This window comes from Arvicola amphibius, chromosome 1 (genome assembly GCF_903992535.2).
Source record: "Arvicola amphibius chromosome 1, mArvAmp1.2, whole genome shotgun sequence".
Taxonomy (NCBI): Eukaryota; Metazoa; Chordata; class Mammalia; order Rodentia; family Cricetidae; genus Arvicola; species Arvicola amphibius.
This window is the reverse complement of record NC_052047.1, coordinates 162,345,487-162,372,682: the sequence shown is the minus strand read 5'-3', so window position 1 is coordinate 162,372,682 and position 27,196 is coordinate 162,345,487. Positions and strand designations below refer to the sequence as shown.

The 27,196-nt window shown below is 40.2% G+C and overlaps 1 protein-coding gene across 3 annotated transcripts in view; it reads left to right on the top strand.

The window, feature by feature from the left end:
* Tmc1 (transmembrane channel like 1) overlaps positions 1–27,196 on the top strand; it is a 141,590-nt gene that overhangs the window by 59,429 nt on the left and 54,965 nt on the right. For all 3 annotated transcript variants that reach the window (XM_038340564.1, XM_038340559.1, XM_038340576.1), the window contains 4 exons: positions 9,921–10,011; positions 11,720–11,801; positions 21,783–21,889; positions 24,556–24,654. In XM_038340564.1, coding sequence (XP_038196492.1) covers positions 9,921–10,011; positions 11,720–11,801; positions 21,783–21,889; positions 24,556–24,654 — 379 coding nt within the window. The remainder of the gene's footprint in view (positions 1–9,920; positions 10,012–11,719; positions 11,802–21,782; positions 21,890–24,555; positions 24,655–27,196) is intronic.

Below are 27,196 nucleotides of genomic sequence, written 5' to 3'. Positions count from 1 at the left end.
ACACCAGTCTGATGGAGGCATTTCCTCAGCTGACATCTCTTCTCTCTAGATGACCCGAAAGTGTGTCAAATTGACACAGAACTAACTATATACCTAAAGAACAAAAACATCTGTCTTAAATCTGAAATAGTTCTGTTACAGTAACTTTAATCCAATAAAAATCTGATCATCTTAAGCTTTGTTTGGAACACATTTTATGTGTTTTATTAGTGTTAGGGAAAATTACTTTTAAAACTTTTTAAATGCAGGTTTTTCTAGAATTCCTTTGTGGGGGAAGGGGGCTAACATAAGCAGTATCTTCCTTTTTCCTAAGGTTCCAGTGAAAAGCAGGGAACACAATTTCACTACAGTTCACTCTGAGGAACTATTGAGCTTATTGAGGTTCTTCACAGAGCATGGGTAAGGAGTTCCTTACAGGGGCATGAGTACTTCTTCCCCATATAAAGCACTCCTGGAAAGCCTTACCCACCAGGGATAAAGGCTTCCCTGTGTTTGAAACCCCGGCCCATCCTATCCCCAATCTATATCCTCTCACTGCTTCCCTCAAGCCCCAAGGCTACATTCAATTAGAGCAGAATTAGATGCAACTGGTTATGAGTGGTGGGTGGATGCCCCAGTAAGGTGACCCCCTACCTCTGTCCTACCTGCCTATACCCCCTACCTCCATCCTACCTATATCCTAGGAGGGAAGATCGACAGGCCCAGCTGTGCCAAGTCTTTGCAAGGAGATCCAACAGAACTCCTGAAGAGGGCAGCCTGACTAGGAGGATAGTCCTGCACATTGGAAGGTCACTCAGATGTTGCTAGTAAAAACGTTAAAGATCATTGGTCTACTGGGGTATAGTGGTTGTCTTTGGGGCTCTTCGTCACCTTATATAAGGATTTAAAAATGAACGAAGAAGGATGCTTGAAGGTAGTATTAGAGTTTCAGAGAAAAAGTACATACAGGTGAGATGTGAAGTTTAGCAGCTGTTAGAAGAGAGGCAGAGGAGAGGAAGAGAGTCATGCCCCTTGGTTAGGGTCAGAGAGAGGTGTGTTCAGCAGTAGAGAACAGCAAGCAGATATATGAACAAAGGAGGGGGGAAAGGGTGAGGGACTTCACAGAAAGAGTGAGAATGCATATTAAGGCTTTTGATCAACATGCAAAAAGAGAGAAGAGGAAGAAAAAGAAAACCATGATTAATTACAGGCCATGGGCCCAAGTTCAGAGGGCACTGAATTCCAGACTCTTGACTCTCGGGACAAATACTGCACCAGAGACGCAGGGTTATAAGTAGAAATAGGGATAATTTATTAAAGAGGAGAATCCCTGAGAACAGGAGTAGGCTAGTGAGCTGAGGTAAAAAGTCCTCAAGGAAAGGATGGTCTCTCACCTCTCCTACTTGCATAACATGGGGTTTTGTAGTGCAGGCTCAGAGCTTTGCCTGAAGGGCAACCTGCCATGAGCATGCTCCATTTCTTATCATGTCCGCATAGATTTCTCATGTTTCTCTGGCATTCTTTTACATGCTAATCTTTCACAAAAATTTTCTGAGAGTGAGATAAAACAAACAAAATACCAAAACCAGGCACATGTGTGCAAGTGGCCATTGAAGCCAGAAGAGGTCATGGGATGTTTGGAACTGCAATTGAAGCTAACATGAGAGCTGGACCCAGAAGTCTAGCTCTCTGCATGGCAGAAACCCTTCTTTGCTATTGAATGCAGCCTCCCGCCCCTTGATGTTCTGGTCTCCAGTCCCAACTCTTTCATCTCATGCCATGAAAGTCTGGAACACATGTATTTAAACGTGAAATGGGATTTATCTAAAAGTGTACTAAAATAAGCCAGCTATACAAGCCTTGACATTATACAAAAGTATATGAATTCTTGTGGTTCTTTCCAGTTTTGCTTCGTGCTATCAGATGGTCAGTCTTAAGCATTGTGAGATAGTGAGCTGGGGATGTGAAAATGAATTTCTTCATATAGATTCATAATATACAGAGTACTTCTTCCCCAAGGGCACATCAAAACAGTTAGAAATATACTGAAGCTTATCAGCACAGATCTCTGAAAAGTTAGTCTACCATATGAAACTCTCTTAAACGTGGTCTCAGCCAGTGATATTTGATTCAATACCAGATATTGCCTCTGAGTTGCACATCTCCAGTTTGGGACACTGGAGAGACACTGACCCACATCTCACTTCTAGAGAACACAACTGAAGTGATCTGAGGTTGCAAAGACATAGGCCTGGAAACTGCTAAAGAACCTACAGTGATGCCAAGGTGTGGGCATCCAGAAACCACAGCTCGGTTGTCATCCAGCACCCACCAATGGTAATGTAGTCAATTAGAAGTGTTGAAATTCACTTGTGTGCAATGTGTTGTATTATGTACTAGGAAACTGGAGGGAAAGTCAGCCCTGCTAGTAAAATGCTGTTACACCAGTTACTATTTTATAGCACATATGTGTAGTGATGGAGCTGCGGGCAGGCCTGCTTTTCGTCCCGCCCTGCTCCCAGCCGTCTGGCTCCTGCACGGTTAGCTTAAAACCCGAAATAATATCACACAAATTGTATTCTTTTAAATACTGCCTGGCCCATTATTTTTCTGCCTCTTACTCACATCTTGATTAACCCATATGTAATAATCTGTGTAGCACCACAAAGTGGTGCCTTACCGGAAAGATTCTAACGTACGTCCATCTAGTGCTGGAGCTGCATCGTGTCTGGCCTGGTGGCTGGCTTCATGGCATCTGGTTGTAGAGGCAGGGCAATTGTCTGAGCCATCTACCTCACTTCCTTCTTCCTGTTCTGTCTACTCCACCCACCTATTTTCTAACCTATTAGGCCAAGCAGTTTTCTTTATTAATTAACCAATGAAATCAACAGATTGATAGAAGACCCGCCTCCATCACATATGTTAGTTGTCACGAACTAAGCTAAGCATCTTGTATTGTCTTGGGAGCTATGAGAACCCTCCAAAGTGTCTTCTTTGTCATTTCCATTTTGTAGAGGAATCTATTGAGTACCTCAACTATTCTTGTTATTGTCAATAGAATCCCCTTTAAAATAATACACGTCTTGACTCATTACTTCCAGAATCAGGATAACTTAAATTATATATAATTGTATTTATATGTAATATATATGTTATCTAGGAAGTTTATGGTCTTTATTTTCCATCTTGGTGCATGAAAGCAACTTTTCACTTCTGTAATTCTGTTTTAATTACTCATAAATATTTCAGAAAAGTCTGAGTTTTATAGATAATTTAGCTAATTAGTTTTGAAATGTCAGTACTTATTATCAAAAGACCTTCCATTCTTCTGATTCCTTCCCTGGGAAGTATTTATGAGCAACATTTTTGGTTATACTTAGCCTAAGCAGCAGTTTTCAAAGTCCCTCAGTTATCTGAGTAAGAAATTGGTTGCTTCACCAAGGTATCAAATTGTAAGCAAGAGGAAAGAAAAGTCAACTTAAGCCTAACCTAACGGCAACTTGTTTCAGGGATGAGAATGTGCCAAAGGCAGAATAGCTTGTTCTGACTCCTCTGTGTACTCAGGGCTGTATCATTTGCTGAAGGTAAATTATCTGTTTTGTAAGTTAGGCCAAAGTGTGCTCTTTCAGGTAACTGTGAAAGCATCCTTGAAAGCCCATGAAACCTTATTATTCTAATTACCATCACAAGGGGTTGATAAATGAATGATGAGGCCAGGTATTATTGTCATTAAATAGACCATACTCAATAATTCATCTCCAGGTCTGGGGTTACAGTCCAGAGTGCAGTACACACTGTACCAGGGCTCTGAGACCCAGAGACCAGATTACAGTCTTGGTAGAAAGCATTTGTTGAAAGAGTTCAGGGAGTTGGCACACATCTTTCAGTCAGGCATTTGGGTGGTTTACAACCAGAAGATAGTCAAGGCTTATATGTGAAGTACAATTTCATTTTATTCATATAGTAAAGATTCTTTAATCTAGAAAACTACACACAGACAGGAAAGTGAATTCACTATAGGAAAAAGGATAAAGATGTTTTCTTAATTTTTGGCTTCTAATGGCTATTTTCTCTGTATTCTGGTATCTATGCAGGCACCTTACTCTGAGGGACACTGTCTCTGTATCTGTGCATTTTCTTTTTGTACTTTGTATCTAGATGCACAGTGCAAATGTTGTTTTTGGTTAAGAAATCTGTTATCAGGGAGGACCTGATTTGAGGGTACTTGGTTTTTTTTTTTCTTTTTTACCCTAAAGTTGTACCAGTTCATGCAAAAGGTCATCCATAAACACAATGTTAAGATACGTTGTTCCACTATATTTCTCATCTGTATCTTCTGATCATGTACATTCTTCTGGACCTCTAAGTAACAAAGAGGCTTCTGTTACCAGGCAGGCATCAGATGTGAGCGGAAGGCAAAGAAGCTCTTCCTTGTAAACAGTTATTCTCAGTACACTTTCGGGCATTTGGCTCTGTTTTTAAAGTACCTCCAGGATTTCTGATAAATATATCCAATAGCTATTTTGGCCATGAGGAGCTAGCAGGTAGTGAAGGTGTTCTGGAATCTTTTTTGTTCTTTTTCTCTCTCTCTCTCTCTCTCTCTCTCTCTCTCTCTCTCTCTCTCTCTCTCTCTCTCTCTCTCTCTGTGTGTGTGTGTGTGTGTGTGTGTGTGTTAGAGAACAGAGAAGGAGCAGGGCAGTAGGAGAAAGAGGAACTTGTGTTAGATTATGTGATGCCCAGCAGTCTGGACTTTCTCTGAAAACCAGACAGAATATACATATTAAGAGTTGAGTAGGACGATGCTCTTCATTTGCTGTGATAAAATATCCTGGTAAAAGCTACTAAAAAGGAAAGGCTTTATTTTGACTTACGGTTCCAGAGGGACAGAGCACATCATGCCAGGGAAGCCATGGTAACAGACAGGAAAAGTGTGACAGCAGGAGCAGGAAACTGGGTGATCACATCTTCATCTACACACAGAAAGCAGAGGGAACAGGAAGTAGTTGGGTCAGGCTATGAAACCTCAAATACCCTGCCCCCCTCCATGTCAGTCTTCCTCCACTAAGGCTATACCTTCTAAAGGTTCCATAACCTCACTAAACATCACCACCAGCTAGGGACCAAGTACTTAAATGCATGAGCTTCGGGGGACATTTCCCATTCAAAGTACCACAGGTGGTTACTGAAAGACAAACTTAAGAATATACTTGGGGTCAAGAAAACTATCAGTAACTAATAAAGGAAGCAGTAAAACGACTTTCTAATATTCAAACAAAAATGTATCTTTAATAACTAAGAAAAATCTTTATGCCACACAAATATGGGTTCATATTATTAAATGAATTTGGAATTAATTTTGTAATGATTATAATTCGGTTGTAATATTGCCGTCATTCTCTCAGCTTTTACTGATTTCATGCTCATCAATTCATAAAATTTGCATAACTACTTGCACAATTAAAATGTAGTGTGGAGCTGCGGGCGGCTTCCCACCGCCTGGCTCCCAGCCACCGGCTAGCTTTACCCAAAATAACAACACACAAATTGTATTCTTTTAAACACTGCCTGGCCCATTATTTTCAGCCTCTTTCTCACATCTTGACTAACCCATATCTAATAATCTTTGTAACACCATGAGTGGTGTCTTACCGGGGAAGATTCAGCATGTCTGACCTGGTGGCTTGCTCCATTGCATCTGGCTCCCTCAGCAGAGGCATGGCAGTCTGTCTAACTTAGGAGAGGCGTAGCATCTGACTGAGCCATCTACCTCACTTCCTTCTTCCTGTTCTGTCTACTCCGCCCACCTAAGGGCTGGCCAATCAAATGGGCCAGGCAGTTTCTTTATTAGCCAATGGGAATCCTCCATCATTAAAAACCTTGGCTCAAATAGAGAGTAGAATAGGTATTTTTTATACTTCTAGGGCTTAGATGAAAAAATACATTCTTTCTAATGGTCCATTCATGTAGAAAATGTTCTAAATACGGTGTAAACAAAATGTGGTTTATAATAAATGTGAAGTATCTGTAGTGCTGGATAGGTGTTCTTTATAGTACAGAGAATGATCTATGATAGCTATTCTTTTGGTTCTGAATGAGTTTAAGCATTTAGCAAGCAATGTAAATGAACAAATAGTGGCAGAGAGAAGTAGCAGACAGATAAGCAATACCCAGTACAGAAAACTAGGGTAGCTTGATCGGCTGCACACCAAGGTAACTTTGTCAACATCCAGCAGAAATCAACCAGGGAGGCTGAAGAGATCAGGCACAGTTCCAGATTGGACTGTGGCTCCATGGGGGGACTCTTGGCTTCTCTTACCCACAGAAGACAGTTTGTAGTAGAGATCAACAACATCTCTGTTAGAAAGGCAACCGGTTCATTGTTCCTGAGGATGTAGTGTTATTACTGCCCTTCACTCTTGCTTTTTGTTGTTTGTTTGCTTGTTTTGTTCTTCTTTTTTGTTTTCCCCATTACAGAGCTGGCAGCAAGCCAGCCCTAGGACTAGGACACGGGGTTTTAGAGGAGACAAGGAAGGGTGTCTTTGCTTCCAAAGTTCCCTTTCAACAAGCTTAAGCAGTTTATAGATATAACTGGCAGTACGGTATGGTTATAAAGTGGTTGTTTTCTTACATTTGAATAAAAAATTATGATTTTACTACCCAGAACTTTTTGTTCTCTATATGCATTTATTATAATAAAAACAATGGTATGATAACTCCTACATAGATTTGCTTTTTTAGATTTAGAAATTTTTGATGTCAAATAATTGAATAATAGTTCTACAGTAATACAAGATATCAATCAGTTCCTCAAAAAGCTTACTGCAGTAGGTGAATTTGAATAATCAATAACACGAGTTTTATAGGAACTCACAGATAGAACACAATTATCCAGAAATATTTCTGGTGGCACATTAAAAGAAAAAGAAAAGAAATTTGAGAAAAGTGGCATTAGTATTCAAAACAGGTTCATGGTTAAGAAATGCATGAATGCTACATTGCATGTGGCAAGATGCTTTGAGAAGGACTTGGACCTTACTTGTGGAAGTGGTTTTTAAAAGGGTTGCTGCTTGTGAAGTGGGAGGGGAGGGTCAGCTTGACCCTGAGTGGGTATGACTTTTCTGGTAGTGTCAAGTGCGGCAGTGAGGTGTGCTGTGTCCATTCCCCATGATTCTTGGCATTGATAAATATCATTTTTATACTCATCCCGTGTTTTTCATGAATAAAATTATAAGCCAGCAAGGCTAAAATTCGTGTTTTGTTTAAGTCAGTCCATGGTATATCAATCATGTTAGAACAAATTTCAGTGTTTGGAAATAAACATTGTAGTAGATTGGATTCAATCTGTCCAGCATCTGTATCACCTCTTGTTCCAGTTACCTCCTTGGTTAGAAGTGACGGGATTGTTGAAATATTGTTGATTGAAAAATCCTGACCTGTTAAAAGCCCTGTGGGAACAGTCACATTGTGCCAGACCTTGACCAGTTAGTGGCAATCCTGAAGAGGTGCAATTATATCTGGAAGCAGAACTCATAAACATGGATACAGACACCATCATAAGCATGTACAAGGCTGTGGAGTCAACTCACAGAGGCTGCTTAGGACTGAAGGAAGCTCATCTATATTTTATAGCCTTTGCTTCAGCATTTTACACAGTGTGTGCCAGCTACTGCCCTCATTCTAGTCTTAAAATTTATATAACAAATGGTGCTTAATTACTATGCTTTCTTTGTTGCATGGGCCTGAAAATAAGTCAGGAAAGCTCAGTTTATAGTATTTTACACTGTTTTATTAAATATTATAAGAAGTCTCAAATGCTTTAGAAATTATTTTTCAAACAACCTTCCCAAGCCAGAAGGCATGCCAAATATCAGTGTTTGATAAAGCTAGCCCCAATTTTCTCTATTTCTAGGACACCACCAGTTAAATTTCAGAGAAGAATAATTATAAAGGGCACAATCTAAGACATGGGACTAAATGTCCTTAACATTTGTGAGCAAGGAAAATGAAATCATTAAATACAATTTTTCAGCCAGCTTCATATCATTTTATTGAGTACCTTTCATCGTCAAGATCAAAACCATAGGGTGGTGGGGTGGCCTGCTGTTCAGATTCAGCAGGTTTTGGGTGTTTGTTGACCAAAGAGATATTGCCATGGTGCTTGTGTTTGTGTGCCAGACTGCAGGTGGGCACTTGCCCACATGTTTATAAGGAAGGTCTATTCTTATCTCAAATTAGGTAGCTTGTGTTTGGTAGTTTTGATCACCATGTATTATAAGATTCTATGCTCAACATGGATACTAAGGAACATTCATACAAAAATCCTTCTCTAAATTTCATTCATCTTAAAAGACTTACTCCATATGGTAAGTAAGTTCATAGTCGTGTGAAGGGTCTTATCTGCAAAACCACAGTTTTAGGGGCCACCCAACTGACCATCACATTACAGCTGCAGAGTCACAACCTGCTTGAATTGTCCTTCTCACTCAGGTCCCTCAAAGAAGAGAAGCCCGAGCCACCTCAAATTTTAAAGTTCTTTCCATTGAACAGACAACAACAAAAAGACAAAGTTAGCCAGGTAGGGTTGATAGAACAAATTAGATTGGGCAGCAAAAATGGCAAACATTTATTTCTTACTGTTCTGTTGGCTGGGTATCCATAGTCAGGATGCTAACACCATTCCAGTTGCAGATATCCAACTGGTTCTGTTCTTGTTAACCTCCCCCATCCTCACATGCTGACCAGAGGTTAGCTAATTCTGATGGTTAGATAGCAATCCCTTTTACCATCTATGGGTTCTCCCTTCAGAGCTTAACTAGGCATTTGCTGTGTGATAATTCAGTTGATGTCCTCAGAGACCATGGTGTCCCATAGAATGACTCTGCCTGCTGGTGTTGTCAGCATATGGGTTTCTACATATTCACTCTATGACATTTGGACAAACACAAAATGTGTCTCTCTTAGAACACAGTCTTATTGTTCATTGACGCAGGGCTTCAGCTCCTGAAGTGGCCACTCCTTGTTCTGACATACTGGAATTATAACAACCGGGTGGTGTGGGAAGGGGCAAGCATTCAGTATCTAACAACAATAAAAACCACATATATTTAACATGTTCCCATTATACATTTTTGATAATTTAGTATACTTTTTAATAGACACTGATGTGAGTACTGAACATGTTTTACTATCTGGGAGTCATGTTAAACTTTAATTTAAATCCCTGTCTGAATTTGAGACTCAGATTCTTCCCTTCCCTACTCTTCCTCAACCCGATCTGTTTTGGAATGTGACTTTTGTTCTCTGAGCCATAACTACTGTCATAAAATTAAATGCCAGATCAGTTTGTCCTCAACTATTTGTTATTTTCTTTTTCTTCCTTTCTTTTATTTTTTTTTAAAGGGGAAAAATTTCAAGATAAAAATTTTGGTTGTCAGAACCCGACATAAACTTCAGGTTTAATTTTATATATAATGGGAATGGGAAGGAAGATTCTACATCTTGACATTTGACATAAATACCCCACTTTTCAATGGCTCCAGGTGATAAGTGAGACTAAATATATCTTACACTTCCTGACCAAATTTTTTTTTTTAAAAATTAAAAATGCATTAAATGTCTCTGGGTGATCGATTTTTACAAAGGTGCCTAAAATCATGAATGCATACTTGACACAAACGCAGAAGTGACACCATCTCGGTGTACAAAGGGGGATGTACAGGAAGAGGGGTGCAAACACAGAATTGGGGGCATTGCGAAATATGTTGCATGGACCCAACACTTGTGTTAAAAAATTAATAATCTCTAAGTTATAAAATCCAACATTGGTTCAATTGCTGAGGGCATAGAGAGTGTAGAAGAAAGAAGGTAGACCACCTAACCAGATGAAATGTCTCCTGCTTGTATGTCAATGCTTTTGCCAACCTCTTCCTTTCTTTTCCCAGGGAAGCAAAGAAATTTGTGAGTGAAAATGAAGGGGCTCTTGGGAAAGGAAAAGGGAAGAAGTGGTTTGCATTTAAGATGATGATGGCCAAGGTAAGCATTTTCATGATTCAGTCTGATCAGCATCACAGTGACCCTGCAGGAGGGGGAGAGAGAGAGAGAGAGAGAGAGAGAGAGAGAGAGAGAGAGAGAGAGAGAGAGAGAGAGAGAGAGAGAGAGAGAGAGAGGAGAGAGGAGAGAGAGAGAGAAGAGAGAGAGAGGAGAGAGAGAGAGCATTGTTTCTGTTCTGAGGGGCCAAAACCATTCTTAACTCTACACATACATACATACAGCAAAAACTCAAATGGTATATGGTGTTATATTAAAATTTTCACAGGATTTAAGATTATCCTTTAAGATATATTAAAAAGTTAAATAGTTGCAAATGCTGATTTATGGCAAGGGACTAACTTGATTTTACCACTTTCAGATGTAAAAGACTGGACACCCATTTCATTTTCATTTTCTAAAGGTTACAGGGTCTCGTTTCAAGGCTTCTCTCCCTAAATGTTTCTAAGTTAAACTGTTATAAACAACCCTTCCCCAACCCCCCTTTTTTTTCTACCAGGGACCTCAACTGGACATAGATAGGCAAGAGGCTTACTTTTAAATGCACTGGCTGTGGGCCACACACAACACCGAACCTCTCTATAAAGTTCCATTTTTTACAGTGAAGTAGGTCCATAGATTTTATGCTGTAAATACTGTAGCTAAGTGTATTCGATGGAGAAAGAGAGCTTTGCAAGGGCAGTGTGAAGATCTTCGTTTTCATTTAAACGCACACAAATAGCTAACTTTACTTGCTCTTTATCTTTTATATGCATTCAGTCATACTGTGTGTGTCAGCTTTGTTTGTGCCCTCTTTGTTGCACAATTGGGGTCACAAGAGTCACAAGATACAATTCTGTTGGTAGGAGTTTACAGTTCATGTTTAAAAGTAATACATTATGCATTGTATAAAGATGCCACAATTTACATATTCACATATTCCACTGCTGATCGGCATTTGGCTCCTTTCTACTTTTGAAAAATCATTTGAACTTCAGTGTTGGACGGTTGTGTCTACTTATCTCTTACAAAGTCCTGCCATAATGAACACGTATGGAAGGTTATCTGCCTCATTGTCATTCCTCTTTAGTCCTCTTGACCATAGCTCACCCAACACTATAAAGCAGAAGGCAGACCTTTTGGAAAATGAAGTCGTTATATTCTGTGATGCCTTCTCTATTTAGTTGACTATTCTCTTTTATCAAGATGAAGAGTCTCGTGTATGTAATAATTGTGAATCAAATTGGCCTGTGTTCACACAGTCTGCTTAAGGAGACTAGAGATCTTTCTAGAAAAATATTCCATTGGTTCCTCATGCACTGAATATTAAACACAGAATTTATATCAATCACCCTAATAATGCAATTCCTATTCTGCTGTTGTCTGAAAGAATAAGCAGATCTTTCTGATTGGTTTGTATACTCTGTTTGCTTTTGTTCTATGTGTGTCTATTGCTCAGGCTGTCCTTGACTTGCTGTCCTTGTGTGTCAGTCTCCCAGGGATTGTAAGCATGTCTGATAATATGTTTTTGTTAAGTTATGTAGGAATGGCTAGAAATAGGGAAGGAAGTGGATCCTGTTGTTTTTCCTTTGTACTAAAGAGCACTAGTTGGCACTAGAGCTCCCTTGAAGCCACTCATGTGATCTGGGGAATGGGGGAAGAAACATCTAGAAACACAGGAGACTATCTTACTAGTGTTTGGCTTTGTTTTCAGAAATGGGCAAAATTCCTCCGTGACTTTGAAAACTTCAAAGCTGCTTGTGTCCCGTGGGAGAACAAAATCAAGGCAATTGAAAGTAAGTGTTCACCAGCTGTAATGAGATGTGGGATAACTCCCTGAGAATAAAATCTCGTGAGCTTTTCACAGACCTTTCCCAGTTTGTGGACTCTTGGGGAAATTGAAAACCAACCAAACCGTCAATGCAACAAACTAAGCAGACCTCGACTCTGTCTTTGTGAAGCTCTGTGTTATCTGGCTACTGAGATGAGACACCTGATGTAGTGAACTTAAAGGGACAGAAGAGTTCAGCTTTCTTTACATAGTCATCTAGCTGTGTAGCGCTGGATTCATCCATGGTGGCTTGCCATGTAATCTTGGGGTTGTGTAGTAGCCACAGGCTGATCACTTCAAGGCAGGGAGACTGTGAGTGAGAGACAAGGTGAGGCCTTGGTCCTGTATCCTTTTTGGAACTGTGTTCTCAGTGACTTAACTTCCTTACTCTGGGCCCTCATCTCCTAAAGATGCTACTGCCTCCCAGGAATCCCACAACTGACAACATAGGACGTGAGGACCCGATCTCTGCATGTTGTACCAGCACTTATCAAGGGCAGCACTGGAGACTGGACTTCCCTGTTTTATTCTGGGCAGAAGCACTTGCCTCTTAGACAGGAAAGGAAGTATTTTACACAGTGACTCTGCCCCATATTGGGATGGCAGTGGATAATATGTTACAAATATATACTGTTGGGAACCCTAGACAATAATCAAAGCAACAATTTTAAAGAGGACTCTTAATAGATCACATTCATTTATAAATGTCATAAGGAGACCGCTTGTTTGTTTCCCAGCTGCCAGGCAGCTCAGACCCAAAATAATCACACAGAAACTATATTATTTAAAACCCATTAGCTCTCACTTCTTATTGACTAAGTCTTATATCTTAATTTAACCAATTTCTAGTAATCTGTGTATCACCACTTGGCAGTGGCTTACTGGGTAAAGCTTCATCTGGCTCTGGTGGGGCTACATGCTTCTTTCTACATGCTCTTCTTTCTCCCAGCATTCACTTTAGTTTCCCCCACCTAACTCTTTCTGCCCTGCTCTGCTTTAGGCTCTTATATTAACCAACGGTATTCACAGCATACAGAGGGGCATCCACATCACATAAAGAAGACTAAACACAAAAAATTTGCTACCTTGATGTTCATAATGGACCTTTATTTTCTGTGCAATGCTCAGTAAGTACAGACAGGCGAAGGATTGTTTAATATAACCACGTTTGCATAGAATAGAACAATTAAAATTTAAAATATTATAAAAAGCAGTGCATCAGTAAAAATACTATACATAGAGAAAAATGAATATTTGGGGAAAAAAATCACAGTTTTGGCAGGTGTGGTTCCTAGGGTTATCATAAGGATCTGACTTTCATTAATGCCTGTTCAGATCTGGACCTAGCTGTCCTGATGGCTAAATATGACATTGTATAATTTATATAGAGACTCCACAGAAAGATAAAAGAGCTGATGCCATTTCCCTGACATGACTGGGCATGTTTGGAAGTGACTGTCTCTCAGTTCTTAGTCCCTCATTAACTGACAGTTGTTAATGACAGTGAATTAAAATACATTAACTCCTGATTTTCACGTCTCTCCACACGGTCTTCATAGTGTACTTTCTTGCCAGATGTCTGTTCAGCTATTCTCCTTATTCAAAATGCTACCACTTAGTGAATCTTTTAATTATATTCTCACTATACTTTATGCTTATTTTTCTTAATAGATATGAAAGCAGGTATTTTTTGATTATATCAAAATCCCACTTAATACTCAACAAACATGCATTGAATAAAATTACAGATGTATTTTCCAAAGTTCCATTATCATACTAGATATTAATAGAAGGAATTTCATGAACATGAGAAAAAAAGGAGATATTATAGAATCCTTAGGGTTTAGTGGCACAGCTGAAATATCTAATGTTGCCCCTAAGTACACAACGTGTGGAGCATTAAGATCCTGATCAAGGCCAGAAAGATGCTTGAGAGGGCAAGTTTCACTGAGCCGATGACCTGAGTCTAGTCCTCAGGACCCATAAGGAGTAGGGAAAAGGCTTCGTAAGCTGTCATTTGACCCCTATATATGAGTTGTGACATGAGCACACACAAGATAAAAGCTTAATGTAATTTAAGCATTAGAAAACACACTTAAAGAAAAATCTTGAGGTGAGGTTAGTCCTTATTCTGCCCAAGATTGGCTGTGTACCTTTCAGCAAGTCATTTAAGTCCTCTGGGCTTTACTGCACTTCTTGATCCGGTGTGAGATGTGTTCTGAGAAGCTTGGTATTGGTATAGATGGGAAGAAAACATGCAGCAATAGGGTGATTCCTTTTAAAACACACTGGAGCACGTAGGTGCCAGCCTATTTCCGTAGCCATGCCATGCTAATTTGTGTTTTATCGAAAGGGTGGAATTATTTTATTGATTAAAATTGTATATAGCAATGAAATACGTATGAATTATTTACACACACACATATGCATGCACACACGCACATGCACATCACCAGCTCTCAGAGTGTCATACACACGACAAGAGCTACTCATAGTTCTGTCAGCTATGTTCCTTCTTCCTTTAGGAACTTTGAAGCAGTGAAGCGGGTCAGTTAACTAAGTGTGACTATTTCCCTTTTCGTGTATAAGCTGTTGTGGTGCCCTGTTCATTCACAAGGACTGAGCCTTACCAGCAACTGTGAAGGACCGGCCTCCTATCAGCCAGCATCTTAACTATGACTTACCCATTGTCACCACGGGCCCGACACTCTACCAATGTCCCTTCACCTGATCTTCCGTGTGCCTGTGGGCGTACATTTCCTTCCCCTATAGCATAGCAGTGTTGAATACAGCTGTAGCAGAGCTGGAAGAGAAAGTCTGCCAGGTTTCAGCCTGCGTAGCTTTATATGTTGAGCAAGATTTTAGATGCTTCTTTCTTTTCATGCCTGACTCACACCTCTGCCAGGTCAGTGGGGGAGGAGTGCAGCAGAATCCACTGACATTTATTTCATTTGGGGAATTTGGTTTCATTTTTCAGATGTTTACTCTGAGGAAGTTATTTTCATTGCACATGTCTGTTCTGTAATATCCCAGTGTGCTAATCACGGTCACAAGCACACCACCTCCTTTCAGATTATGGTCTGAGGCAGAATTTATGAAATATGAAGGACTGTATTTCCTGAGCTGTTGAGTGGACTAACCATCTTGTAGAAACTACTCTGCCAGGCCAGGGAAAAATGTATTTCTACGATGGTCTTAGAAGCTGACGTGAATGGAAAAGAAAAAGCAATGGGACGTGGAACCAGTTCTCTGCCATTTGTCCACTCTGGATGATGGTCCTTTGCATCTCTGGTCCTTTATTGATATATCCATGGCGTCCTACGAATTCTTCAGGTTGGCTAGTTGTTATACATATTCATTTCCAACCAAACAACACACGATGTAAACTCATACTGAGTTTTAGATGTGTAGTGGCATGTAAAATCATTTATGCTTTTGAGTAAAAATTTTTGCAAAATTTAAATAGAAAACAAATTGTTACTATCTCCCTATCTAATTATCTTCTCATATTTAGAATAAAGTTGATTAACTATGTTCCCAATTTATAAAATATTTTTCATTAGAAAAACAACAATAATGCCTTTCCTTGAAAGGAATGGCAGTTTAATTATACAGAAACTCCAGACACATTATTTTATTGCTTTGAGTATTATAACCATATATATATATATATGTATATATATATATAAATGTTATTTTCAAAGCAATCTTGGCTTTTATTAATGATTTCAAAAATGCTCAGGGAAAGTCCAATGTGTGCCAGGTATCTTTTAAAGCACCATTGATACTGCCAAAGACAGGTTAAACTGCCTTTCCTGACTTAGTTCGGCATGTGTTATATATTGTGGGTGATTGAGAGGAGGAGACGCAATAAAATGAGGCTGTAATAGAGTTCCAAGTGACCAGTTTCCACTGAGTTTCTGCAAAGCTTGGCCAGCAATTGGCAGAATCGAGGAAAAACTCAAGTCAGAGTCTGAACTTCATGTCATTACCATCTTGATTACGGGGAAGGCTGGATGGCTTGATTAGCACGGGCCAGATACTCCCCTGGTGACTCTCCAGTTTTCCTAATTTAAAGACCTGATCTGATAATTCTAGCCTCAGAGCATGCAGGGATGGTCAATATTCTGGGGAATCCAGTAAAGTTTTACAGGACAGCCTTTTAAGGAAGTCAGTGCTTATGACTGCAGGCTCACTGTTACTGACATTGCTGAAGAAACTGAATCAGATATTATCTATACCCACTAAGATGCTGGCTGACACTACTATTAAAGCCATGAATTAAAAAAAGCTGAATATCTTTCAAATGGAGACTATAACTTTCTCTCAGAATCAAAGTTTACTTTTATCTAATAGTAGATTAGAGCAGGGCTTGCTAAATGTTTTCTGTTTGTGATTCCATTTTGTTAATGTCCCTGGTACATATGAAATAGTTATACAAATCAAAAGTTACTGAAAATAAATCACAAATTAAAAAATTTCTGTTTTGGGTTTTTGAGACAGGGTTTTTCTGTGTAGCCCTGACTGTCTTGGGACTAGCTCTGTAGGCCAACAGGTTAGTCTCAAACTCAGAGATCTGCCTGCCTCTGCCTTCCGAGTGCTGGGATTAAAGGTGTGCATCACCATACCTGACTGAAGAAATTGTTTTAAAATATTGCTTTGTACAGATATACTTTTACATATAAAAGGTAGAAACAAACTTTACATTACTAAGATGGATGTGCATATATTTACATGATTCAATCTCACCTGAATAATTGATATTGCAGGACAGAGATTATCAACATTTTCCAGAGCGGATTGATATTTTGATCTTATAATCAACAATGAAAATGTTTCTCTGTATAAATATGCAGTACATAATGACAGAAGTATATTTAGGGCCATTTAAAAAATTGTCAGAAATTCTGTCCTAATCCTGAGCCAAAATTCATTCAATAATTTTTTATGCAGTTCTAGTTAGTAACTGAAATAGAAATTCTTAACATTGAGTATTCCAACAGAATTCAATATAAATATATACTAATTTACATGCTGGGCAGTGATGGTAGTAGGACGTGGAAAGTCTTTGTTTTATATAACTAAATGATTTTGTTTCTCTAAAACCAGAAGCTTTCTGTCTCACTGCTTCTCAGATCCAAAGAAGGCATCTCAGGCAACGCTCATTGGCATTGTTGGCATGATGGCATTCATGGTGCCAAGAGGGAACATGTGCTCAGAAACAAGGCTGCTATAAAGTCATACTGTGCAATACAGGCCAGCATTGCCAGAGGCTCTGCGGGATCACTGCGAGTTTGATTTTGAGTGAAATTTTGGTCACCGTGTACTCATAAGCCTTTTATTGCTGATAAGTTATTCATGGCTACACTTCAGTTGTGTGATGCTGGGGTCATGACCTTGAGTTTACAGAGTTTGGATTGACTACAGTATCAAAAATATGCCATGGTAGCTTTGTTTCTCAGACAAGAAATAACTTCAAATAGGCAAGCCAAAGCACAGAGTCTAAATGTCATGTTATCCTGCTGGTCCATGAACTCCAGAAGACACAAAGTAAACATGTCACTTAATTTTCTACTCTTAGACTCATTTACAAAACTTTGCATCATATAAGAGTTGAATGATGTTATTTACATTGTACTCATAAAAGCAGTCATTTATTTGGCCTTTGTCATTTAGAAACATGTGTGTTTGTGTGTGTATGTATGGGTGTGTGTGTGTGTGTGTGTGTGTGTGTGTGTCTTATTACTCATCTGTTCAAGAAAAAATTCTATGTGGTGACAGACTACAAATTACATTCCTTAATAATAAATAACCAGAGGGAGAAGTAAAGTCTTAATCTTTAATTTAAAAGAAACACAATAAAATTCATGACAAGAATATGCATGCACTTAATTTTCACTTTGAAACACATGAAAGAATTTTGACACATTTATAATGTACTATGAAAGCAGCATTTATCAGTTGTGTTAAAAATATTAAAAAGAATTAGCTATTTATGGGTGCAGACCAAATTGTGAATTTGAATAGCCCTAGCTTCAGAAATTATTTATAGACATTCTTTCAGATACACATGTTCATTCCATAATTATTTTACATATTAATAATTTAACTATAGTTCTACTTGAGGAGCCATCACATCATTATTAAGAGAGATCTGGATTGGAGGCAAAGAATTACAGATGAGGACTGCCTTAGAAACACGGCTTGTTACTAATCACCCGCATTTCCAAATCCTAGGGACTGGCTGACTAACCAGGCTAGCACACTGAGATTAAATAGGGAACCAAACCGATTCATTACATTTCAGCTTTAATTAATCAACCGTGCTTCTCTCGGTGTCCCTGTTTCAATTTTTGTGAACTTAACTAATAGAACTTAACACCATCAACATGAGTAGCAGCTGAAGTGGATGTTGGTAAAGTTCTGGCTGGCTGACCACTGAGGGATGCAAGTCATCATTGTCATCGTTATCCTGATGGACACGACTATTTTTCACTTATACTCTTTCAGCTACGCAGCATAAGTAAGAGTTTTCTCTTTAGCAAATGCCAGCAACCCCCAATATTACACAACATCTAGAATTATATATAGAGAGACGATTGTTTCCCCCTTTTCGTATTGAGCTAGGAAAAGGTATCCTGGTGCTTAGATGTCACCAGTTGTCCCCTGTACCAGCTGTAGTATCTCTGTCTTGTTAGTTCATTTCTCCCACTGTAGGTTGAATATGAATGGAACATGGCCTTCTGGATCCCTCAGTCCTCTGACTGGGTCTGAGTCTTTTCTAAACTCATGCTAGTTTTGATAAAGTCAGTTTTGGTGAAGTTCATTTTCTTTATACTTAGGATTTTGTAAAAAAAAAAAAAATCACCTTCCAATGCTACACAGAGAAACCCTGTCTCAAAAGACAAAAACAAACAAATTCACCTTTAAATAAGAGTTATGAAACTTCTTTAGAAGAACCAAATTTTAGTTTGGATGCTTTTGTCTTAGAAATATGTTTCATCCATAATGTAGCTACGTGTATTGGAGGAAGGGATGATTTCTCAACTATGCATTTTGCTTTCTGTCTTTAAGCATGCGAAAATCTATTATCAAGGAGCTCGTCTGTCTGTGGTTGTGTATGAGAACTGAGTGAGGACCATGATGGTAGCCAACTAAGAAAAGCTTAATTATAAAAAAAAAGCTGGTTAGGGAGGGAGGAAGGACAGAAGAAAGGACAGACGGAAGAGGGAAAAGAAGGGGGAAGGAGGAGGGAGAAAGGGAGACGCCATGCTCTGTGCTCAGGTGTCTACATCAGGGGTTCCTCATGTGTTGGTACAGAGCTCCTTACACAGCTGTCTGCAGGCAGTTGCTTGTTCTCTTCCAGTAAATGAGGGCTGCTTCACTAAAACAGTGTTAGTGAGGCTGACTGAGCAGCCCTCAGGTAGTTGTTACCAGAGAACAGAGATAAGAGCTGTGCACTGGTATGAAATCACTGGGAGCCAGGTCTGTGATCAGATGTCCCTGGCTGGGGGGAGTTCAGGTCTGCTTTAGTGCTGTGCAGGCAGGCCAGGGTACATGGTTACAGTATCTTGGCAGGTCAGGTCACAGATAACCCTTACAAGGAGCCTTGAGTCCAGGTTCTCTTATAAACACGAACACATATTCTTGGATATCAAAATTGATTCCTTCCTAAACGCCCATGTAGAGACTGACTACTTTTCAAGTTTCTAACTGCCCCTGCCCCGAAGAAACCAAAACCAAACAAACAAAAAACAAAAGTAGAGACACAAAACAAAGAAACCAAAACAACATAAGCCTGCTCCTGTGCTGTGGGAACAAACAAACTGGTAACTGACAAAAAGACTATGTATTCGAATGAGCGCTGTGTAACATTGGCTTCACCTTAGCAAGCAGAGGCTGCGATTGCTCTGTTGGGGCCTCCCCTTACCTGTTGGAAGCCTTTTCTAATGGGGAAGCTTCAAAGCAACAGGCCTAAAGAAGAGCACTGGTTCTCTATGGGGACTTTGCTCAATAAAAATGATCAACGGTACTGATGCAGGGTTGCTGTGGCTGTGCGCAGATTCTCTGAGGATGAATGAAAGTAATCAGTCAGCCTGGGGGAACAAGAATCTAGATACTGTGAGCCCTCTCTCCAGCCTGGAATTCTTATTTTACTGATATCAGCTTTAAGAAAATGTTTTCTGCTTATGCGTTTACCTTCTTCTCAGTTGGTGAGAAACAGACAGACCTCTGGTTTTCCCTTGAGCAGGTGTGAGTAGACAGAGTCTTACCCATTACCGGACCCAAAACTCACATGGGATTTTGAAGAGGCATGCCCATCTCTCCTCCACTCCCACTACCGAACACCTGTCGATTACCTTCCCTCACTTTTCAAGCAAAATACTATGTAGATAGAAGTGTCTGTCCTGCCCAGAGCCGCAGACGTTCAGTCCCAAAGAAACACACAGAGGCTTATATTAATTATAATCTGTTTGACCACCACATATTATTATTAACTAGCTCTTAAAACTTAAATTAACCCATAATTCTTGTCTATGTTCAGCCACATGACTTGGTACCTTTTCTCGGTAAGGCAGTCTCATCTTGCTTCCTCTGCATTTGGCTGAAGACGGACTCTCTGCCTTTCCTCTTCCCAGAATTTTCTTAGTCTGGTTGCCTCACCTATGCCTGGCTACTGGCCAATCAGTGTTTTATTAAACTAATTCAAGTGACAAATCTTTACAGTGTACAAGAGTGTTATCCCACAACAATACTACTGTTGGGTTAGGGCACCCTACCCAGCATGATTTGGCCTCCCTTCAACTGCATCTTCTACCGTTTCTCTCCTCCTTTAGATTCCAGACATGCAGGCTTTAGTTTTATTTGACTGCCCAGAGCTCTTGCCTGTCTCAGGATTTTGCAGCTTGGCATATTGCTGCCTCTGATGCCTGCTCCAGTATCATCTTCTCTAACACCTTTTTGCATAAAACTGATCTAAAGCAAGTCCTGTCAATGCTCTCCCTGTAGGACCTGTCTGGCTTCAGTTCTCACTCACACATCCTCTGTGTAATCCTCATATATGTTTGGATACATATAGTATATTTGCTCTTCCTGCTCCTCTCTGAAACTTCACTCCTCAGAGCAGCTACACCGCCTGTGATACTGGGCTCTGTATTGAGGAAAAGCTCTGCCAGAATGCACTTAAGATGTGTGGTGTGACTTACAGCATCTGTACCATCTCTGTAGCATGCCAGCAGTGATGAGAAACAGCACCAGATGGTCTTAGACCCACCCATGAGAGTACGGGTGTGCTTATCATGAGTCCTAGAAAAAGAGCACTGTAGTCACTGTGATTGTCCCCAGCAGGAGTCATGGAACTAGTGCTACTGTGTCCATGTGTCCTTTTGCTGAACTCAAGGACTAATGCACACACTGTGTGGTACTTGTAGCTGCTAACCTAAAGGGAACCCTTCCTTAGATGGACCCTGAAGGTGTAGGCTGCACTTTACTTTTGCTATAAAGCTAGGGATTCATTCTGGTCTCTATGGAGTGCTGCCATGCCTTTGAAATGTTCTTTCCAAGAGAAAAGAGTGGAAAAATTGCCCATATGAAATGGTCCAATGCATGTCAGTTAGTAAATGTATTTCCAGTTTTTAAATTTGTGTGTGTGTGTGTGTGTGTGTGTGTGTGTGTTGGGGATGTGTGTGCAGATGTGCACAGGTCCTTGGTTAGCCAGAAGAGGATGTCTGATTCCCTGGAGCTGGTGTAATAGACAATTGTGAATTGTTTGATGTGGGTGTTGGGAGCTGAATTCCTCACCTGGTGGAGCAGAGTAGTGAGTGATCTTCATTGTGGAACCATCTCTCTCTGACTAGATTTACTTTGGAGGGCCATTAAGATAAAGCCACTGCTTTGTTTTTGTTGTTTTGACTTTCTTTCAGCCTTTGAACTTTCTTTGCAATAGGTCAGTTTGGCTCATCAGTGGCCTCGTACTTCTTGTTCCTGCGGTGGATGTATGGTGTTAACATGGTTCTCTTCATCCTGACATTCAGCCTCATCATGTTACCAGAGGTAAGCTGTGACTTCCTGCTTGTAAGAGATACTGAAAAATACTTTTACGTGAGTGCTCTCTTTCTGTCCTACACCAAATCTCCCCCACCTTTCTAAGAGTAACATGACAGACTAGCTATGGTTGTTTTATAACTGATAAGATTAACAGGGTTACCTTCAAAATAGTACCCATAGCCAAAGGTCTAATCCTTGCTTTAAGAGTATGTGATCCTCATAGAGTTATTTATAACAAGCTGTGTTTATGCCTAAGTATGCTCTTTAGGTGGGGAAAATCATGGTTTAATCAAGATCACATTGGTTTGTGGCCCAGTGTAAAGCACTATTGGTCAGTGGGATGCCTACTGAGCTGTATTTACTTCTTCAAAATTTGCTTTCCAAGTTCTTCACACAACTGAGAGGCCTAGCTTTGTAGGAGGAGCATAACAACAGTGGGATTCTCCGACAATAAAGCTTCATTTGCCTCATGCACACAGTTGATGGGGTCAGTGACCATCGAGTGTTTTAAGATTAAAATCAGAAAACAGAGGGCCCAGGCTGAAGGAGAAACAAAACCCTGAGCTGATGTGGGAGGACTGAGTTGAGGCCAAACCACCAGGGTGCTTGCTGGCCACTCAGGTGTCTTGGGGTACTTATTCTTCCAAAGCTGGGTGCAAATTTGTTTACCCTGCACAGAACCTGTTCTGCTACCAGTATTTTAAAACCAATTTGTTCAATACAACATTGTCAATAGTCAAAACAGGGTGTTTGAATGGCATTATATCCACCCTGTTTAAAGTCGGTGAGTTCTCCAACGTTTGTAACAAGTCTCCTGGGGAGCAGAATAATATTATCTTACAGCCCTAGAGAGATGCTGGCTTCCCACAGAGCAAAGTCCTTTCACATTCTGTATACGGAGCCTCACAAGATCATAAGGAGATTGTAGAGATTTTTCTACCTGTGTATGAAGTAGCCTCAGACACCTATAATAGGTTTTATGTAACTTATTAATGATAGCTAAGTTATTTAGTATTTTGGTAAATTGGCCTGCATCTAGGACCCATGCTTCTTTTATCATCCAGATTTTCATTTTAGTCAGCTAGTTTTATAATTCCCATGACAATTCTGGGGCTTCGAAGTCTGTTTGGCTCAGGAGACAGTGGGAATAGATTCTTACCCAAGTTAAAAGTTTCAGGCAGTGGAGCCAAATTTGCGTATCTCACCCATCTCAGATGAAGCTATGCTTTATTTTTGCTCCTCTATCTAAGGAAACCCGAAACTCTGCACTCCATCTCTGCCTGCTGCTACTCTCCTTGGCTTCAGAGGCAGGTAGAGCCTGGAGTCTTTTCTGCACATACTGGCCCAGCTCCGCACAGAGGGAATGAAGTGCTGTTGTTAATTCTTTGAACTCTACAAGATTATGTAAAGCACAGTGCGCACACTGATGGAGTGAGCTGGGAATTATCCTGCCTTCGGATACGTGTGTGTGTGTGTGTGTGTGTGTGTGTGTGTGTGTGCATGTTTGTGTGTGTGAGTGTGTGCGTGTGCATGTATGTTAGATTCTAAAGGACATCTTGTTTCCTGGAAGATGATTTCTAACTCCTGAATAAGAACAAAAGATGACGAGCTCCCTGTGTGTTAACTGTGCAGAAACACCAGAGACCAGAGCTAAGCATGTTCCAACCACATGGTCATATTTCATAGCTGCCTTTACCCAGCAGCCCCACCTAGCATTGTTCTGAGGCATGTCGTCTTTTGTCCCAGACTGACATGTCTCTCTACAAGCCCAACAACTCGATTATGTTTGTTCTCTGTGCCTCTCGACTTTGGAGTGATGCCCTGTATGGAGAAAGCACTTCTTCCTCTTCTGTTCAGTTCAGGAAGTCGAAGAAGCCAAAGTACTGTAGTGCAAGATCACTCCCTTTGAACGAAAGGAATCCTAGCGTTTGTCTGGTCAGCCTCTGAACCCAGGTTTTATCCTGCGCTTACTAACTCACTCAAAGAGAGGGAAAGTTTGTTTCACATCTGAAGCAGCTTTTGCTTGGCCACCTGTTGGGGATGGATGAAGCTTTACGGTGCTTTCCTGTGAATTTGCCCTATTCCTAATCCCCTGCTCTCCCGTGCTGTTTTCTCTCACACAGCTGCTCTGCTAGCTCATAGCATAGATTCCAATGAAGATGGCACAGGGGCTGCTGTAGTCAGGACGTCAGTGTGTGCTCCCAGGAGATACCCTCTGATTGATTACAGGGTTGGTTTTCCTGAGGCTTTGGTCCCTTCCATCGAACCTTCCTTCCAGCTCCTCTTTTGAAACTCTCCTCTTCTATGAAACTATGGGTCGTACCATTTTTGCGGAACACTGTGGTGTCCCCCAAGACTACCTCTCCTCTTCTACGTGTGGCTACTACCATGGTGGTCATGAGCACGGGCTCCCCAGCAAGCCTCCTGGTGACTGTGGTTGGCCTGCTCTGCTCTTCAGCCAGCGAACTCAGGGCGCAGGGGCTTTACTTCCTTTGTTCTTAATTCTGGACTTGGTGGATTCCCAGAAAACGAGACCCCACATGGAGACCCGCAGAGCCCAAATGCAAAGCGTTCAGAAGTGTTTTTAAACGAAACCATTTGTGATCGCATGTGTAGCTCAGATTTTGTGTCCAATTGTTAACTGCTCTTTTTTTTTTTTTTGCTTCAACTAGTACCTCTGGGGTTTACCATATGGCAGCTTACCTAGGAAAACAGTCCCAAGAGCTGAAGAGGCATCTGCAGCCAACTTCGGCGTGTTGTACGACTTCAATGTGAGTGTTTCCACTATACTCGTGACCATTTAAAAATCATTTGGGGATATGATACAACTCTGTGATGATGCAACCATCCATAGGGGAAACAGCTTTTCTCTGTTGCTGTTGTCCTGAAACACTGGGGCCTTGTACAGGGCTAGTAGGACATCTTAAGAGATATGTCCCTGCCTCCTGTTTATAAAAGACTGAATGTGTAGAAGTGTGTGTTTGTGTATGAATAAGGTTTACACACATTATATGATTACGTGGGAATGTTGACTAGGGGTTGAAGATGAGTTCAGACTCCAAAGATTTCAGTCAAATATTTCTTATTTTCCCTTTGGAAAAGAACAAAGGAAGAAGAATTTGCAAATGTGCTTTTGAAAAAAATCTCATGGGATTCTTTGGGAGTTCATTTTTCTACTTGATATTAACCTCTTCACAATTCTATACAAGATTCATACATAATATTACTTGTCACTGCTAAATCAAGTTAAACATTTCTATCCTGAGAAATACCAAATTCTAATAGTAAAATAAGTACTACTTTGCTGTAGTACTGAAATAAATAATATTCTATTATAGTACTGAAGTTAATCTTATTCACCGCCATAGTCTCTTTCAAGAAAGAACCTAAACTAAGGAATTACATCTATCAGCTTAGCCTATGAGGAAGTCTGAGGGGGCATTTTCTTAATTTATGATTGATGTGGGAGGGCTCAGCCCACTGTGGGTAGTGTTACTGCTGGGTAGGTGGGCTTGGGTTGTTTAAGAAAGGCAGCAGGCCAAGAATGTCCACAGGCATTGTTCCTCCATAAATTTCTGCTTTGTTAAGTTCCTTCCTCCATGTTCCTGCCTTGAATTCTGCCTTGGCTTCCCAGGATGATGAACTACAATATGTCAGATGAGATAAATCCTTTCTCCCCAAGCTGATTTGGGTCATTGTTTTAGCACAGCAACAAAAAGCAAGTTAGAACTTTTCAATACTGTAGCACAGACTCATTCCTGTCGATTAAAAGATTATTTTGAGGTATGACTCAAGTCTGTGATGATGCAATTCTATGAATTGTTTTCAGAATACTAACCACATCAGAGATGCTTGGAAGCATGTCAGTAGGAAAGTTCTCAGGCAAAGTTTAGAAAATTGATAATTAGATCTTTTTTTTTTAAGAAAATTTCGACTGAGAATCAAATTTTGCATATTTGACGTGCTAAGGATATAAAAACCTGATTTCCACTTCATTGTTAACATGTGAATTCACAGAAAGTTTGGTTTTTAAATTTTGGGCTTCTTAAGGCAGGAAGATGGCTGCTCCATATTCCAGCTCTTAATATGGTCCTCACTAAATTGGTGGATGGCTCTCATGAACCCTACTTTCTCTATGGTTTGACTATTTCTAGACCTTTCTTCTCAAATGAAACAGATGACATTTAGCATTGTGACTCTCATGACCAGCAATCCTGAGTGAGGCAAAGATTTTTTAGATGTATATGATAAAAACCACAGAAATGAATTTATGTGATCAGTACCAGAGGACACAGATTTTCAGATGGAAATCCAGTCTCTAGGAGGACATGGTGAGCTACTAAAGAAGCATAAAGCATAGAATAAGAAATAAAGGTGTCATTTTGAATCTTTAATCACCCTAATTGGACATTTCAATTCAGCACTTATTCACTGAATATAAGCATGCATCGACCTTATAGAAATAGAGTGATGTGGATCTTGACTGATTGTACTCATGGTAATAGGAGGAAGATAGGTGACTAGTATATGATGTGCCATCTACCATGTTTGCACAATGGGAACAAGAATAACAATCAGAGGGTCCTAGGGAGTCCTGGTCAGGGCTGGTGTCTTAGTTACTTCTCTCTAGCTGTGGTAAGATACTATGCCTAAGGCTTCTGATTCCCAAGGGCTGTGGTCTATGATGGTGGAATGAAAACGTGAAAATAGGCAGCAGGAACAGCAGCTGAGACTGTACATCTTAATCCACAAGTAGGAGTCAGAGCATACACTGGGAATAATGTGAGTCCTTTGAAACCTCACAAACTGCTCCTAGTGATGAACCTCCTCCAGCAAGCTCACACCTCCTTGTCCTTCCTGAACAGTTCCACCAACTGGGAACCAAGTATTCAAATGTAAGAGCCTGTGGGGACCATTTTCTTTCAAGTCACCACATGTGATTAATTCGACTTGAGAGAGCTGAGTTTTAATTCGAGATAGTCTTTGAATGGCACTTTTAGGTTTGAGACTTTAAACTTTTGAGTTTCATGGTGGTATAATTTACATAACATTAAATTCACTCACCAATGTAAGTGTATGATTTAATAATTTGAAGTGAGTTTATGCAACAGGAATCACAATTCAGCATTAAAACACTTCCCTCACCTCCCACGGAGCTGTTTTGAGCCTGTCTGTAGTCTAGTCCTAGCCCTCACCTCCCAATCTCTCACAACTATTGCATCTATTTCTTTTTTTATGGTTCTGCCTTTTCTAGAATTGTTTAAAAAATAAATGCAACCATGTGACCCTTCATATTTGTAATCTGATATCTTT